General features: G+C 49.4%; 5 protein-coding genes across 5 annotated transcripts; 1 reads left to right on the forward strand and 4 right to left on the reverse strand.

Moving 5' to 3' along the window:
* Positions 1–252: 252 nt before the first annotated feature.
* On the reverse strand, positions 253–2,005 carry N7489_011052 (uridine kinase family protein; the record flags this gene model as incomplete). The annotated part of the gene is made up of 8 exons (XM_056716801.1): positions 253–736; positions 795–1,026; positions 1,080–1,121; positions 1,182–1,295; positions 1,345–1,387; positions 1,443–1,587; positions 1,642–1,769; positions 1,835–2,005. The coding sequence occupies 8 exons, from the start codon at positions 2,003–2,005 to the stop codon at positions 253–255; spliced, it is 1,359 nt and encodes a 452-aa protein (XP_056564423.1).
* Positions 2,006–2,417: 412 nt separating this feature from the next.
* N7489_011053 (glucose-induced degradation complex GID8) lies at positions 2,418–3,667 on the forward strand (the record flags this gene model as incomplete). The annotated part of the gene is made up of 4 exons (XM_056716802.1): positions 2,418–2,432; positions 2,485–2,564; positions 2,747–2,942; positions 3,158–3,667. The coding sequence occupies 4 exons, from the start codon at positions 2,418–2,420 to the stop codon at positions 3,665–3,667; spliced, it is 801 nt and encodes a 266-aa protein (XP_056564424.1).
* Positions 3,668–4,296: 629 nt separating this feature from the next.
* On the reverse strand, positions 4,297–4,986 carry N7489_011054 (uncharacterized protein; the record flags this gene model as incomplete). Its single annotated transcript, XM_056716803.1, has 1 exon — positions 4,297–4,986. The coding sequence occupies one exon, from the start codon at positions 4,984–4,986 to the stop codon at positions 4,297–4,299; it is 690 nt and encodes a 229-aa protein (XP_056564425.1).
* Positions 4,987–6,917: 1,931 nt separating this feature from the next.
* On the reverse strand, positions 6,918–9,177 carry N7489_011055 (putative NADH-ubiquinone oxidoreductase 64 kDa subunit; the record flags this gene model as incomplete). The annotated part of the gene is made up of 4 exons (XM_056716804.1): positions 6,918–7,684; positions 7,746–7,896; positions 7,956–8,296; positions 8,358–9,177. Coding segments are annotated over 4 exons (2,079 nt in total), but the record flags the coding sequence as incomplete, so codon positions are not given.
* A 574-nt stretch (positions 9,178–9,751) lies between these two features.
* N7489_011056 (putative sister chromatid cohesion protein Mis4) lies at positions 9,752–15,259 on the reverse strand (the record flags this gene model as incomplete). Its single annotated transcript, XM_056716805.1, has 4 exons — positions 9,752–14,607; positions 14,665–14,801; positions 14,853–15,042; positions 15,103–15,259. 4 exons carry the CDS (start codon positions 15,257–15,259, stop codon positions 9,752–9,754), a joined length of 5,340 nt encoding a protein of 1,779 aa, XP_056564427.1.
* Positions 15,260–15,540: the final 281 nt, after the last annotated feature.

Below are 15,540 nucleotides of genomic sequence, written 5' to 3' on the forward strand. Positions count from 1 at the left end.
CAGGGCGGTCAGGCACGTGTATTCTCAAAACGGTAAGTCTATTATTTTTCTTTAGTTTCCCTACTGTCGAGACATTCAGACAAGAAAAATTGTAATGGTATTTGCTTAGATTTCATTGAATATGAAACGTATGTATAAGTATGCTCTTGCTAAGTGTCAATCCCAGTAATCCAATGCTTGGTCTCAGAAATAAGTCATAGTGAGCAGATCAACATATATACTGTGGAAGGGGCCAACAATGGAATGAAAATTTCAGCACCCGAAGTATCGCTTTTCTATCCAGCGCGGTTCCCACTCTTCTTCGATGCGTCCAACAACCACATTGATCCTGGGATAAACAGCAGTAAGCCTCTTGAGGCCCCGTTCTCCTGCTGCGCAAGTTACGAAAACGATTCTTTGTTGTTCCACCCCATGATCAATCAAGACACGAACAGCCATAAGTGCAGCACCTCCACTGGACATTTGAGAATCGATTAGGAGGACAGTTGCATGCTCCTCGATCTGCGACGGGAGCTTCAAGTAATGCAACTCTGGCTCCTCATTGCTCTCGTTCGTTTGGATGAGCACGCGACCAGTAAGACAGTCGGGAATGGATCGCTTAAGCGCGGTCTCCATGCAAGAGCCACCACGTAAGATAGCCACGGCTGATACGGTACCCTTGGGATGTAAACCGAGGTATGTGTTGCCTTGTGGTGTTTCCACATTTGCGGATACATACAATGTCATATCCAAGGCCCTGCGATGGTGACGTTAGCAGAGTAACTAAAGGCGCATTTTGAGATGGAGGTCAGTACTTTTCAATCAAGATCGAAACTAGTCGATCAAAGTAGAAAATGAAATCCTCTTGCTCAGTTTCTGGGTTCTGCAGAATAGTATTCATGCCAACAAACTGCGGTGTCGAGGGCAAGACATGCACATTTAAAGGCAGCTCTACTTCTGCTGCAACCAAACCTAGTTTGCGAAGCTCTTCGGTGTGGTTGTCGGATTTCTCCTGCAGCTTGCGTTGGATATGTTTGACCACCATGTCTACATCGATTAGTGGTAGCTCTCAAAATTAGCAGCTCAAAGGGACGGCATACCGATAGCGGTCGTGTTCTCAATGCCACGTGGGATGATGATGTCTGAGATTTAAAGTTAACAAAAAGTCTTTTAGCGCTTTGCAAACTCATGTGATTACCGACCTGAGATAGGGCGTTGAGGCTCCACGTATCGAGTGTAAGAAGGCTTCACAAATTCAAACCATTGTTTGATGATTCCTTCAATGTCACGCCCTCGCTCACGGACATCACGCAAGACTATATACATCGTCAGTGGAATTAAGGTATCACGATCGGGGCAACCCACTCCTGCGACCTAAGCACACATCCATATCTGCTTCAACGAAGATCTAAGCCATTGAATTAGCACTCATAAGCATGAGGATAGCGAAGAAGCCACAATACCTTCACATCCAACATCTCGACGATTCTAGGATCATGGAGGGCCAAAATACCCTCTAGAATGATCACACGAGGAGAATAGAGAGTGGTCGTATTGGGCTGCCGCTGGTGCTCAGCAAATGAGTAAACTGGGATGTTCGCTCTCTTTCTGTGTGATAACCAGTCAGGTCAAATAGAAGACTAGGACGAACAGTAAATTTACCCTTTCTTCAGATCACGGAGGGTGTCCACCAGAATATCGAAGTCAATCGATTCCGGGCAGTCGAAATCATACTCATTTGCGTGGGCCTTCTGGTGTTGCTCAGCAGTTAAGGTCTTGTAGAATGAGTCCTGTATGGAATATATTAGAACAAGAGGGTCGCAAATTAAGATGCATTGGATTCCACGAGCTGTACCATTACAAGGATCACCACCCACGGCAAGTTCAAAGACTTGACGATCTCCATTGCCACAGAGCTCTTACCGGAGCCAGAGCTGCCAGCAATGCCGATAATGCTCAAGTCCTGCCATGGTGGAGAATAGTGCACTTCGGTAGACAAAGAATATAAAGGTGAAACTGATTCCATGTCTACGTGTGCCGCATACAAGGCTGCACTTTGTAGGTATCTTGACCCTCTCCACCCCTCTGGTTTTTGATCCGACACAAGCCTTGAAAGCTGCCCAGGTGGGGACAATAATTACCTAATCTTCTAGTCCCAAAGCGGGTTAGTCGAGGTTTATTTGCTGCAAGGTTCCAAGGTAACTGCTCACGTGCTGCTTACTCATGTTCTGAGTAATCACTCATTTGGGATTAGCGTATTACTTTCGCTTAAGCTACTTCTTCCGCCCCGAGCTTTTCATTTCCTTTTCTCTTTCGCATCCAACCCGGTCTTATCCCACACAGCGATTTGCCTTTCCCCATGGCCTTCGTCTCTCGGGTTGCCTTTCAGCTTTTCGGATAGCTTCAGATCAGATTCAAGACTGGCTATCTAGCTCATAATGTCTGCTAATCTTGTATGCTTCTCGGTTTGACACCCGTGGTTGCTGGCCTTTTAACACTATGCAGATGTCTCGCACTCCCTCGACTGCGACGCCTACTTGGCATCACTTCGAGCGGAAGCTCGAGGAGGTCAAGCCGTCCAAAACGTGAGTTTCTTCTGTTCACCCCTACCTGCCCAGCACCGTGACATGATGTTCTTTACTTAAGTTGGGAATCTCTCTGAAAACATGTGAGGAGCAACAAATTGACTTATCCTTCTGATTCACGTCACCACTGCAAATATTTCACTCATCCGTTGAATCAATGGTTACTGACAATTATAATGCAGTGATATCAACTATTTGGTCATGGATTATCTCATCACCAATGGCTATCCCGCTGCTGCAAAGAAATTTGCAGTAGAGGCCAACATCCAGCTCAGAACGAATCTTGAAGCCATTCAAGAGCGGGTTGAAATTCGCACTGCGATTCACTCTGGTGATATCCAGTCGGCCGTTGAAAAGATCAACGAGCTGAACCCTCAGGTAAGAAATTTTCCCACTAGTCTACTTCACATTCCCTGGCCCCACTTGCTATGATTATACCAAGTTTCATGCACCACTCTTAAACTCCCTTCCGGGACATTTGCAGAAAAACAAACATCTTCAGTCCTCAGTATGAGCAACTGCCAAAAATATTGAATCTTACCAGCTTATCACACACTTCACGTCAAGTGCCATGGCTAACAAGACTTCAATAGATCCTTGACGAAGACCCATCATTGCACTTCTCTCTCCTGCGTCTGCAGCTGGTTGAGTTGATCCGCACCTGCATGGACACTCCCGGTAGCGATATTACTCCTGCCCTGGATTTTGCGACGGCACAACTTGCACCACGCGCTCCTACAAACCCACAGTTCCTGGCAGATCTCGAGCGGACCCTTGCTCTTCTTATTTTCCCCAGTGATAAACTGGATTCCTCGCTTGCGTCGCTCCTAGACCCTGCGCTCCGTAAAGAAATCGCAACCCGAGTCAACGAGGCAATTCTGCAGAACCAGGGCGCTCGTAAAGAGGCCCGGCTGCGCAATCTTGTGAAGACCCGGGCATACGCCGAGCAAAAGGCACGGGAGGCTAAAAAAGACATTCCGGATACCCTGGACATTGGCTTGGTCGGCGATTCCCACGACAACAGTAACAGTAATGACCTTGCTACTAACATTCGTGACACTTTGATGTCGAACAACAGCGACGTTGATCCAATGATCTCTTGATACAACTTTCTCAAGCTGGCCTTGATTGTCAGTCAGGTTTCCCCTGTCCTGTCCGGCGGAATTTCCCTTCTTTTTTTTTTTTGGCTTTTCTAGCGCGGCGTCTCGGATCTACATTTCTAGGTGTTCGGGCGATGGTATCTCGCTGGCTCCAATATGGGGGTTACGACCCTTTCGCAATACAAGTGACTTTTTTCATATGCATTGGTCTCGTATATTTCTTTGTCCTCGACAATGTATTTCCGTAGGCGCGATCACTTGGTCGTATTTGAGACAAGAAATGGCAGAATGGATACAATGCATGTGTACACCAACAACCAGAACAGAAAAAGACAGCGGCCTCACCCAATAAGACCACCCGCAAATAAAATCAAGTGTGGCTATGAAAACTGATAAAACAACAACAAAAGTAAGGTTTATGGGCGAGTTTTACAACTAGAATATGAGGACCTGTGAAGATGACGCCGAAAATGACCACTTTTGGCGCCAGAAAGGGCCGCCTTTCCACCTGTAACTTTAGACGTCCAGCTAGCGCGGCGCCCAGGCTACTAGCTCATTCAACCCAAACGCGATTGAAGAAACTGTTTAATAGTGCTAGGTATACCAAATCCTGTTTCTAGCACGGGTAGATATCAATTTATGTCCGCGATCCCCGGATACCGGACATAATACGCCTGCCAGTCATCAATCTCAGTCATCTTGTGGAATCCCGGAAGCTGCACAATACGCCAGCGTATGTTCATCCAGCCCACGTCATCCTCAGTACACCCTTCAAGGGGCTCGAACTCCTCAGGCTCTGATATATCCTCGTCCTCAGAGTCCTCTTCAGGCACATCTGTCCATTTCCATTCAGCATTAACCATGCGGACATGCCCTAATTCATATTCTTCGAACCCTCCCAAGGGGGTGTTTAGAACGGACTCCATAGCCTCCTGGTCCACGGTGATGAAGAAGCGGTATCGGCCGCTCGTTGGAGTGTAGTCTTCGCTCACGCCCTGTTCCTCTTTTAATGCAGTCTTCTTCCACTGATGGAAGTGCTCGCGTAGGGTGGCAACCGTGGCACCCTCAAAGGAGGGGTCTTCCAAGACCGTTGGGGCGAATGTGTCGAGGAGATCAAGGCCACTGTATTCCTTGAGGTCTTCTGAGACGGCGCCGACCATGCGAGCCATGAAGTTCTCCCAGTCAGAGTCATTGTGGTACGTGCAACGAAAGATCACGAAGCCCCAGGTTGTGAATCCATCCTCCTTGAGAAGTCCCTCGACCAGATCAGCCCCATTTATAAAGGAATACATTGTGGGATCGCGCTTTGAGCGAGAGGCCATTGTGGTGGATGTTGAGAGACTCCTGATTGTGTTGAAATGTGATGTAGATAAGGACTTTGCGAGACGTGAGGGAGGTTCGAAGGGAAAGCGAAAGAAGGTCGGGCGGGTAACGCTTGGGCGGGCGAATTGGCTGTAGATTGGTAGATGGCGTGTAGTTTGAAGTATCCTCCTAGTAGTCATGAGTGCGAAGGCAGGCCTTCGGCGAGGGTGGTAGTAAGACATGCGTCCACGGGTGCAAGGAAAGCTGACTTTGGGCGGAGTAGGATCCTTGTCGGTCTCGTCATAGGCTCCTAACGACGGGGTACGGTATCGGTGCAACTCCAGCTTGTTAGTTACGGCAACGGGCGGGCCTATTGTGTGTAAGGGGAACAATCCGAACAGAGAGGATAGTCGCGCCTACCTGAATGATGCAAATCTAGTTCTGCTAGTATAAAAGCCAGATATATGTCACTAGCAGCCTCTACCAACGGGCGCCGGTCTAGATTCTCCGGTGGATAACTTTAGTTAAGCTCGCTGATCGCGGCTGCGTGAGTAGCCCGACATACCTATAGCCAAAGACGTACGCTGGCTTTAAGGCATATTAGTAATAGTTCTATCTGGGAGACTCGAGTCGCGATGTATATCTAGATCTGCCTTGTGCGTGTATGACCCGGCCGTTTTGTACTATAGCTATCCTCTCTATTTCGATATCAGATTTATTAAGAACTGCACGCAAATCGGGATCTCCCCTCGCGGGAGCCCGAAATCGCGAGGACGTATCTGGCCTAGCTAAGGATATAAGAGACTATGCTACCTAGGTAGTTTCACGGCTAACAACCACGGGATATAGTTAACCGGTAAAAATTTCCTCTTCCCTCGCGGATGGCCCTTGTTATACCCGCACTAGTTATTGGCCTATTCTCTATTCGATCGATAACGCTATGATATATACCCACACTAGTCATCGGCTAGTTATCATCCTATTGGCTATTCGATAGGTGACGTTGGGATCGTGGTATGGTTTTCGCAGTCGTAGTCTAGCATTAGCCGCAATATAGTCTCGACCGACACCGAGAGTGCGGTATTTTCGTTATTGGCCTATATCACCGAGCCGTGCTTACGAATATGTGTCGACTGGGTGTGGAGCGACCGGAGAGACCGACAATAACGATATATGGGCGCTACGGTATTAGCGACTAGGCTATTGGCGACTAGGTACCGAGATCCCAGTCTGTCGGGGGTAGTGTAATGTAACCTTAGATGGGGCGGACGAAGCGGGGCATGCGGTATTGAACGTATACCGGCACATTGCAGATATGAAGGAGGCTGGCGGGCTTAGAGACGAGCAATGCGCACTATCAGATGGAGACCTAGATAGCTTCGTAGCATTGACAGTCACTCTCTTTAGTAGGAGTATCGACACGAAATCACACAATGCGGCTGTAGGCTGGATCATCCCGGCGATTCTGCCCCTAGGCGACCGCTCCATTCTAGGGGCGAGAACGAGCTGGGCGTCGGATCGAGCGACATCTCCGGTAAAATGAAAGGGGCAGTGCGTCGGGGCTGAAAGCAAATGCGCGGTAGTCGGTGGGGGCTAGAGTAAAAGAAATGGGGCGGCGATGAGTGCAAGATATAGAGGCAGAATAATGGAAAAGTGAGAGAAAGGGAGGAAGAGCAGCGAAGACGGGTCTTTTATGTCGGAGAGCATTGAAGTGAGGTTACGGGACAGCTGTTGAGGTACTAAGCCCAAAATGGCAAAACTAACCGGATACAGTAATTTACAGGTCCGCCGTTGCCTGCCGAATATCGAAAACAAAAATCCAACCCAGATGTCTCTGGATCAACGACCAATGACGGAACACGAGTGAAGGCCAACATTAGCTTCCTTAAAAACTCATGACCTTAAAAACTCATGAGATCTGGAGATTGAAAGCATTAGCAAAGCACGAACATTGATGGAGAAATAATAAGAAAACAAAAGACATACCTCTTCCAAATAGCGCTCTCTTGCCCCAATCCATGGCCAGCATACACCGCGTGCGGAAGCTGACACTCTCAGCGAAGTAGATACTGCGCCAAAGATACATAGCAATGACACCGCCGCTAAAGCTCATACCACCAAAGTCAAAGACAGCGGCGTTGCTGATGTACGCCAAGCTTCCGAGGTGCTTGTACTTAAAGGCCTTGTAGACAGCCTCGTCGAGGTCACCGTAGTCGATCTCGTTGGCCTTGAGACCTGGAAGCGCGGCGGCAATCTTGGTCAGTTTACGGCCCAGGTACACGCCCTGCTGGTTAGCACGTTGGGCAGTGGCAGGCAGGGAAGTGAGTTTGGTGTCAATTTGGTGCAGGAGCTCGGACAGCTCGCCGTAGTCGAGAGTGCCGGAGTGATCCTTGTCGTACTGCTCGAAGAGCCGATCCAGGCGACGGAGATGGTTCGTGGCTTGCGGGAAGCGTTTCCTAACCCGAGTGGCGAATTCAGTCCATTCGGAAAAAGTGAGGTGCACTTTCTCGGGGTCGCGGCCTTTCTCCCAGGCAACGGTGCGGAGGAACCTGACGATGTTGTCTGCGATGTTGTTCTGGACTGTTGCGCAATCGCCGATTGCGTAGACGTCGCCCAGGGGTGCGCCAATCACGCGGAGATGGGAGTCGGTCTCGAGGGCGTGTTTGTTGTTTTGGCATTCCAATCTGCCAGAGAGCGTTTCGCAAATCGGGGCTCGAGCTAAAAAGATGTCAGTTGTTGTCAGATCCAGTACATTGAGTAATGTGGTTGGTGCACTAACAGACTCCAGTGGACCACAAGCAGAATCCAGTAGGGATTTCTTTTACGACGGTCTTGCCGTCTTCCACTTGGGTGAAGAGAACCCGGTCGCCACGCACTTCCTTGACACGGGCGTTGGTCAACACCTCAACGCCATCGCGAGTGAACCGACGCTATGAGGCGTTAATATCAGATCAATGCCAAGAAGGGTTCAGATATGGAGAAAACATACCTCAGCATACTTAGAGAGTGCTTCGTCGTAAGTGTTCAGGATGTGGGTTCGACTTTGGATGATATGGACAGAGATCTCGTTTCGTACAATGCGAGGGAAAGAGTGAAGCAGATCTTCATTTAGGAGATCAAACAGCTCGGCAGCAAATTCAACTCCGGTTGGACCACCTCCACATACCACAAAGGACAGCAGTCGTCTGCGCTCTTCGTCAGAGGTGGTGGGGAGACACGCTAGCTCCATATTGTCTAGAATCTTGTTCTTGATTTGACGAGCATCGTCAATTGTCTTCAGGAAGTTACAGTTTTCAAGGCCTTTCACGCCGTGCGGGTTCGTTACGCAGCCTGGTACATAGAAATGTCAATATTTGGAACTTGAGCCAGCTTGTACTTTGGCACGACATACCGACTCCGATAACAAGCTTGTCGTATGGAAGATAGAAGTTCTTTGTCTGGCCATCTTGCCCAACTTGGGATACTTCCACCAGCTTCCCAGAGAAATCAACATCAACCGCGGAAGCCTTGAGGAAGTGACCATTAATCTGGTCAATAATGCGCCGAACGGGCTCGACCAGTGACCGAAGACCCAAGGTTCCAACCGTAGCAGAAGGTAACATGGGGGTAAACAGGAAATAGTTAGTGGGGGAAACAACAGTAACATGGTAATCGGCAGGGTTCAAGTTCTTGAGGAGCGCGATGCTACCCCAACCCGTTCCCAGGATAACCAGACGAGGCTTATCCTTCTGCAGAAGCATAGCTTCCGAATCATGGTCGCCAACCAGCACATCGGCAATTGGCAGGTTTTTTGGGCCTCCCAGTCGAGGATTGAGGGCCAATTCCGAGACTGGGATATCCATCGCACTGACACCTTCGCGGTATGTACTAGCATCGTAGATGAAGAAGGCGACTACCACGGCGCCGGTGGTGATGATGAAGAACCCGCAGAATGTAAAGACTTTGCGTATAGCAGTAATAGTGCGGGATTGTTTCCAAGATTCAGCTTTAGCTGCGGTTTCTGATTTAAATCGGATCGGCATCGAGACCGGCTCCAAGGCTCGCCATTGGAGGGCCGGTCGCCGACAAGGAGTGTGTAAGGAGCGGGACAGAGGTTGGCGGAATGTAAAAAATGCCTTCGGGGTATGAATCCGGCCTGGTAATGATCCCATTGACTTCAGTGCGACGCCGTCCGCACGGGTCCGGCGCAGCATCGCGTTCAGCATTGTCATAACAGGAGGGCAGCTTGTTTAGAGGATGTTCAGCGATGGGAAGAGATGAAGCAGCTCATGGTCCGCCCATGCACTCAAATAACGAGCGACTTTGAAGCAATCTGAAACCAAAAAGAAAAAAGAGACGTTTACCTCACAAGAGTTATGAACCTGGAACAAGGATACGGAACTATCGTCGGCGACGTCATCCTGGAGACGTCACGTGCCAGGAGCTACTCGGGAACCCGGCATCAAAACTGAGAACTCATACGACAGCTCCGGGCTCCGTTGTAGATTCACCGACAACTATATCTAGATAAGTCACTATTTTGCGTACCAATGGAAAATGAATCCGTGGAATTCTATTATATACTCATAACTAAGGGGAGTGGATATCGGGCCGAGCTCTCAGAGCGTGTATGAAAAAGGGCATAAACATAGCAACCACCCATTTCGGTCTCGAAAAATAAAATAATAAAAAGGCCCTTCTCCGATGGCTCCTGTGCAGAGGAAAATAAATAGACGCCGACCTCGCTTGACATGCAAATTAAGAAAAAATAAAAAATTGCCTGTATGATGATGTGGCTACGCGAAATCAGTCCCAATCCAGGTCCTCGTCCGGCTCAGCGCTGGACTTCTTCTTTCCGGTTGAACTCTTCCGGCCCTTGGGTCGCTTGCTGAGGTTCGAGCTGGAGACGGAGCTCTTGCGCTTCATGGGCCGTGGAGCCACCGTCTCGTCGATATCTCCGATAGCGTCCAGGCTATCCCCTTCTGCGTCCTCGTCTCCATCCACCCTGAACTCCTCGTCGATGGAGAGTAGGGTTGCAAACTCTCGGCATTTTTGGTGCATCGCTTCCTCGCTATCTAGGGCTGTCATGTTCCTGGCAATGGCTTCCCAGAACTTGTCACCAGTCACACCGTGCACCTTCGTGGCAGTTTTATTGAGATCCTTTGTTGCAGGTTTCCCTTCCTTGTTCTTGCTGTGGGCACTGATTCCGTACAGACGACGAAGGTGAGTTCGGGCTTCCCAGAGCATTGACAATGATGCAGCAGCAGTTGCCAGCAATCTCAAGGTCGCAGGGTTGACTTGTTGCGGTACGATCGTCGATTGAGGCACCTCAGGTGCAAACCCTGGCGCCGTGTCATTTGATGCATCTAACTGAGGCGGACCAATCGGGGTCGGGGATATGTCCGTCTCAATCGCGTGTGCAACAATAGTGCCAGTCGAAGAAACGATACGCTCCATACAAGCGATGGTGGGCACCAATTCAGCCAATTGACCGTAGTCGAAATAGGCCAGGTTTTGGGAGATGAAGCGTGCTAGCAAAAGATGTTCTGGGGGATTGCCAGTCACATCCAATTTCTTCGGTTCGAAGTTGATCTTGGAGCAAATATTCGCGAGGAACTTTTTCTGGTACCGACTGTTGCTGATTTTGACAATCTCAAACAACGGTGCGAGCTTCGAGACGTAAGGCCGAGCATTAGCGCCATTGGAGTCGCCAACAATATCACGCTGATAATAGAAGGCCTCCTGCACAGCGCGCATGTATTCTCGCTCAAACATGGACTCGTATTGTTGGTGGAGCATTTTGTGCGTGTCGAAAGCGATCTTCGCAATTGCAGGGACTGTAGAAGTCTCCAGAGAGACGAGAACACCCGCACATTCCTTTGGGTGTACTAAGCCCTGCCTATTGATACTCGCAATAAGTTCAATGGCAGTCAGTGAATAAGTATCCTGGCGCGACTGTGCCACCTGAAGCATGTTTGAGAGGAAGTGTTGGGCGATCAAAGCAGCAGCTCCATCGTTGTCGCTAGCTTTTAAAGAACCACCCAGCCTGGTGTTGTCTTCCTGGGCAGCGGCTTCTGCAGTTGGCATGACGGCCTTCTCGGACTTGCCTTCATGGATGGCAAAGAAGTCTGCAAATGATCGGAGAACGATGTTTTGTAGGCTTGGCGCATCTTCCTTGAAAGCCTGAGCGAAGGTCTGCCGTGTGCGTTCTCTGCCGAATTGACCAGGCCAAGACTGGCATATGGATCCCAAGCTTTCGAGAGCCATGACCCTCAGCTCAAAGGGTGAATTTGATGCAGTGAAGGGAATAATGGAGTCAATCATCAGGCCCGCAACTGAGCCACCGGCCCAGGTGGGGAATTCACTCTTGAAATGAGACGCATACTTCTCAAGATCGCAATGCCGTCCAACACAACCCGCGATGCGAATATAACTCTTGGCACGGGCCAGGATTGCAGCGTGTGTAGTCGAGGAGAGATCAACACTCTTATATTGTTGCAATGGTTTCAGTACTGAAACTGTCAACTTCACCAGTCTGTTCGTATTTTGCAGAACACTGTTAATGGTCCACAAACAAGCCATGACTTCGTTCAACTCCGCGCGGGCGAGCTTGGCAACGCTCTTGAAAAGGTCATTCTGCACTTCTTTCAGAAGGGTATTATGGGACGATGATAAAAATGGCAAGACGCAGCGATAGATAACCACAACCGATCGAAATATGAAGAGATCATCTGCGGTAGAAAGATGTCCAATGTAAGGATGAAGGGCCTCCAGCTGATCCGGGGTAAACAGCTTCGCATTCGACTTGGCAAAGACAGTGATGGTCTGTAACAGGGCTTGCTGGAATTCCTTGCTGGATCCATCTGAATCCTCCACCAGTCTCTGAAACATGGTAGAAACCATCGCCTTGCAAACTTTGAAGTTCAATGCCGCGGACTTGGACTTGTCCGACAGGACCCCTTTCAGACAGACGCTAAGAGACTCCAGGGCAGTTTCACTGCGCTCCGTCAGGCCAATGATGAGGCCGACCTGCTCTCCGAGTGCTATTTTCAGTTTTGGCCCTTCAGACGAGGAATCAATGGATTCGTGGAATGGAACGAGCCATATTTCCTCAAAGGTTTGACGAGCCAAAGATGCCACGCTCTCCTCAAGGTCGCCTGTACGTTGGAGGAAACTGTCGAGAATGGCCAGCTTCAATTCCTTCCGAGACGTTTTGTGGTAAAGTTCCTTCAAAAGCCCAATGCAGCGTTTCCGGACACCAGCTGTTTGATCAGGTGCACATGCCAAAATGCTTCGGCACCCTTCTTCTTCGAGCTCAGGCTTCAAACCAATGCATTGTCCGATCAACTGTAATGCAGAATCACGAACCATGGGTGAGGCATCTGTCGTGCACCGGTGTATTACGCGCAAAACTGAAGGGTCTCTGTCAAGAAGGTTGGGGTCTTTCTCAAGCATGTAGATGACACTTTTCAAACTGCGGCTGCGAACCTTGGCCGAGTCACCAAGGAAAGAGGCCAAAAGAACTTTGAGAATGGTGTCGAATGCTTTGCCAAAGTTGGAATTCAAGACCGTGAGGATATAAGCGAATTTTCCATGCACGTTTGGAACTTTGTCGAATTCTTTATGGGTCTCCAACCAGCGTGGGTCTGAGAAGGATCTTGTTAAAAGAGTAACCAAGCCATCAGTCACCTCGTCGTGTGCAATTTCTTCCTGATTCTCGGAGTTATAGTATAGGGCGCAGGCTGTTTTGGCCCATTGAGCCAAGTAGTACCCCCGCGCGCTGGTCAGTTGCCAATTGTCGGAATTCTTGTCTTGCAAAAGGTGCTCGAGCGCAATCCTATACGGACCCGTTGGAGTGATGAGGTCTTGGTGATGCAGTGCACCAGAAGAAAACTCCTCAAATTGTTGTTTGAGATAATCAGTCAATTCACTGTCTGAATCTTCCAGAGCCGGGAGCATGTGCTGAGCGGTTGCTATCAGATCTGAGATAGCAGAACCCATCCAGCCAAGTAGCTCAAGTGCCATGCTCTTCGCAGTCGCCGCGCTTTTATCTTGGTCGGTGATTTGAATCATGCGCAAGGCCAAGATCCGGAGAAGCAGTTCTGCAGCCGGCCAATCGGCCGAGCCCAGTACATTGATCAGATCCTGAGTGAAAAGGTCCAGAATATTCCGGTATGGCTGGTCACCAGTCTTCGTCGAGTTCATAGCACGCTGGACGATGAAGTTCACAATGTATTGTGCGGAGCGCATGGCATTGTCGTAGAGTCGGTTGGACTTGTTCGCTAGGCGTTCCAGCGATTCGTCGGACTCATCATCATCAGACTCACCGTTGGCATGGTCTTCGCCATCGTCCATAAGCTCGTCGTCATCGTCATCAGCTTGTGCTTTGATTCGACGTTCGCTCTTTGATCGCGAAGGTGTCTCTAATGAAGTTGTCTGGACAAGCTGCAAGACTAGTGCGGTGAGTAATTGGATGTTTTTTCCATCCGCAACTTTGAACTGCCGGGCATTCTGACGTGTGGTGGGAAGTTTCTCCAATGAGACCAGAATCTCATCCAGGATGAACGGACGCTGCTCGGGGTATTTGGAAAACACCTTTGCAAGCACATCCATCGCACCACGTCTCGCAGGCTCGTACTTCTGATATCCCAGAGCAGAGTCTTTGTCATTGTGCGCATTTTCCACAAATATTAGCTTCGCAGCGAAGAATTCCGCAGCCGTGATCGTCCCCTCGGAGACATCAATGCGTGATAAGAAGTCTGCAAAAAGAGTGAGGACTTTCTTGCTCTGGTGAACAAGAGCGCCAATGATCCGTTTTTGGGCGGAGAAGAAGTGGAAATGCTGGCCATCTCTGCCACCTGGGCGCGATTCCACTGCGGGAATAATGCAATGGTCAAATACTTGATTGAGAACGGCGGGAATGGCCTCAATGAGATCTTCTGGGCAAAGATCTCGCTCGGTCTGACGCCCAGACATCGTCTGCAGCAGCGTTCCGATTGCAAATAGTGCGTTCAACACATCCTCGGTCTTACCCAGCCATTCCTGGGACTCAAGTTCACTGAATGAATCGCCTAACCCTATGTCAGGGGTTTGAGCAGCAATGATTGGCTTTTCACACAGCTTTTGAATGCGGTTGAGATAGTCAGACGGTATGTCCTGGAGTCGGTCAAACCCTGCAACTTTCCGAAGGGCTTTCTGGAGGCGGGTGTGGGCATCAGACGATAGTATCAACCCATGCACCTCTAAAGATGTTGGGTTCACGAAAATGGGGTTTGGCGTGTCAGAGGTTGGGGGAGTCGAAGTATCGGGTTCTATTTGATCTTCTGCTTCAAAAACCTCGTGAAGAAGATCTTGAAGCTTTTGCAAGGCTGCATCTGCTTCCTCTTTTTGGTCCTTGAGTCGCACCGCCGCCATAGCGTCTTGGTCATGGGCTTTCAATTGGAGCTTCTTCGCATTCGCGTGATCGCTGTGCTGGGGTACTGGTTTGGTAGGAATAACGACGGAGAGTTGGCTCGATGTAGGAGGACGATTCTGCTCAAAAGAGGCCGGGAAAGATGCCGGGTTCGACTTGTTCGCAACGTATGCGCGCTGATTCAACGAAGCAGCCGTCTTCGGCGTGATGTCTTTATTTTCGGGTTTTGTCTTTGACGGTGCTTCGGGATCTGCGGCCGGTCAGTCAATTAACTATATACAACCGTCAATGGCATCTTAGGGCTTACATCTGAATGCGATGTCCGTAGAGCTCAGCATCAACCGTGCGAAGGAGCCAAGGCTATTGTGACCGGAAGTAGCACCATCAGGATCGTTTGGGCGCAATTGTTGACTTCGCGTAGGAACTTGAGGAAACTTGAATTTGCTATAAAACCAAATTAGTTGACTGCGCTTCAAGAACTTCCAGTTCCCTTACAATTCCGTCAGCTGGTCACCATCCAGCAACTGTTGAATATATTCCCGAGACGTCTCTAAACGACCAGACTCATCTCGTCCAGATTGCATTTCCATGTCAAGTTCACCCAGTGTTTTGCGGCCTTCTTGGAGGACATGGTTTATAGAAGTGGTATTCGAAGGTCGACCAACATCGGGGCGTAGGATACAGTCTGCACATACAAACTGTTAGTAAATTGAGCAGAACTGAAGATGAAAGACAATAAACGAACCGAGACCAAAGACAGGCGCGCTGGACATGGATGAGTACTGCAGTGCTTCATCCACAGATAGCGGCCTTTGATTCAGAAACTGCATATTGGAGCCATATGGCATCTGATCATGGCCGTTGATGACCACCTGGACGGCCGGTCGTCCATTCTGATCCATGGTCGCGGTTAAGTCAAAAGAAGTAGGCGCGAGTCACAAAGTTGACATGCTCCTGGTAGAGACATGGCAAAGAAGGCAAGCGCCTTATGATATCTCTAGATCATTTATGTAATTTAAAAAGGAAAAAAGCCAGAATCTGAAAGAAAATGAGCTGAGCTACAATCAAATGCGTTCATGAATTCCGTATGGGTGACGGCACCTCTACTGCCGCCTGTGACCGCCTATGTGGAGGCTCGTGCGTCAAAAAAAAAGTTGCATAGATTATTCGCTGCATAAGGCCC

The sequence above is a fragment of the Penicillium chrysogenum genome (genome assembly GCF_028827035.1).
Source record: "Penicillium chrysogenum strain IBT 35668 chromosome Unknown utg000005l_segment0_segment0, whole genome shotgun sequence".
NCBI classification, from domain to species: domain Eukaryota; kingdom Fungi; phylum Ascomycota; class Eurotiomycetes; order Eurotiales; family Aspergillaceae; genus Penicillium; species Penicillium chrysogenum.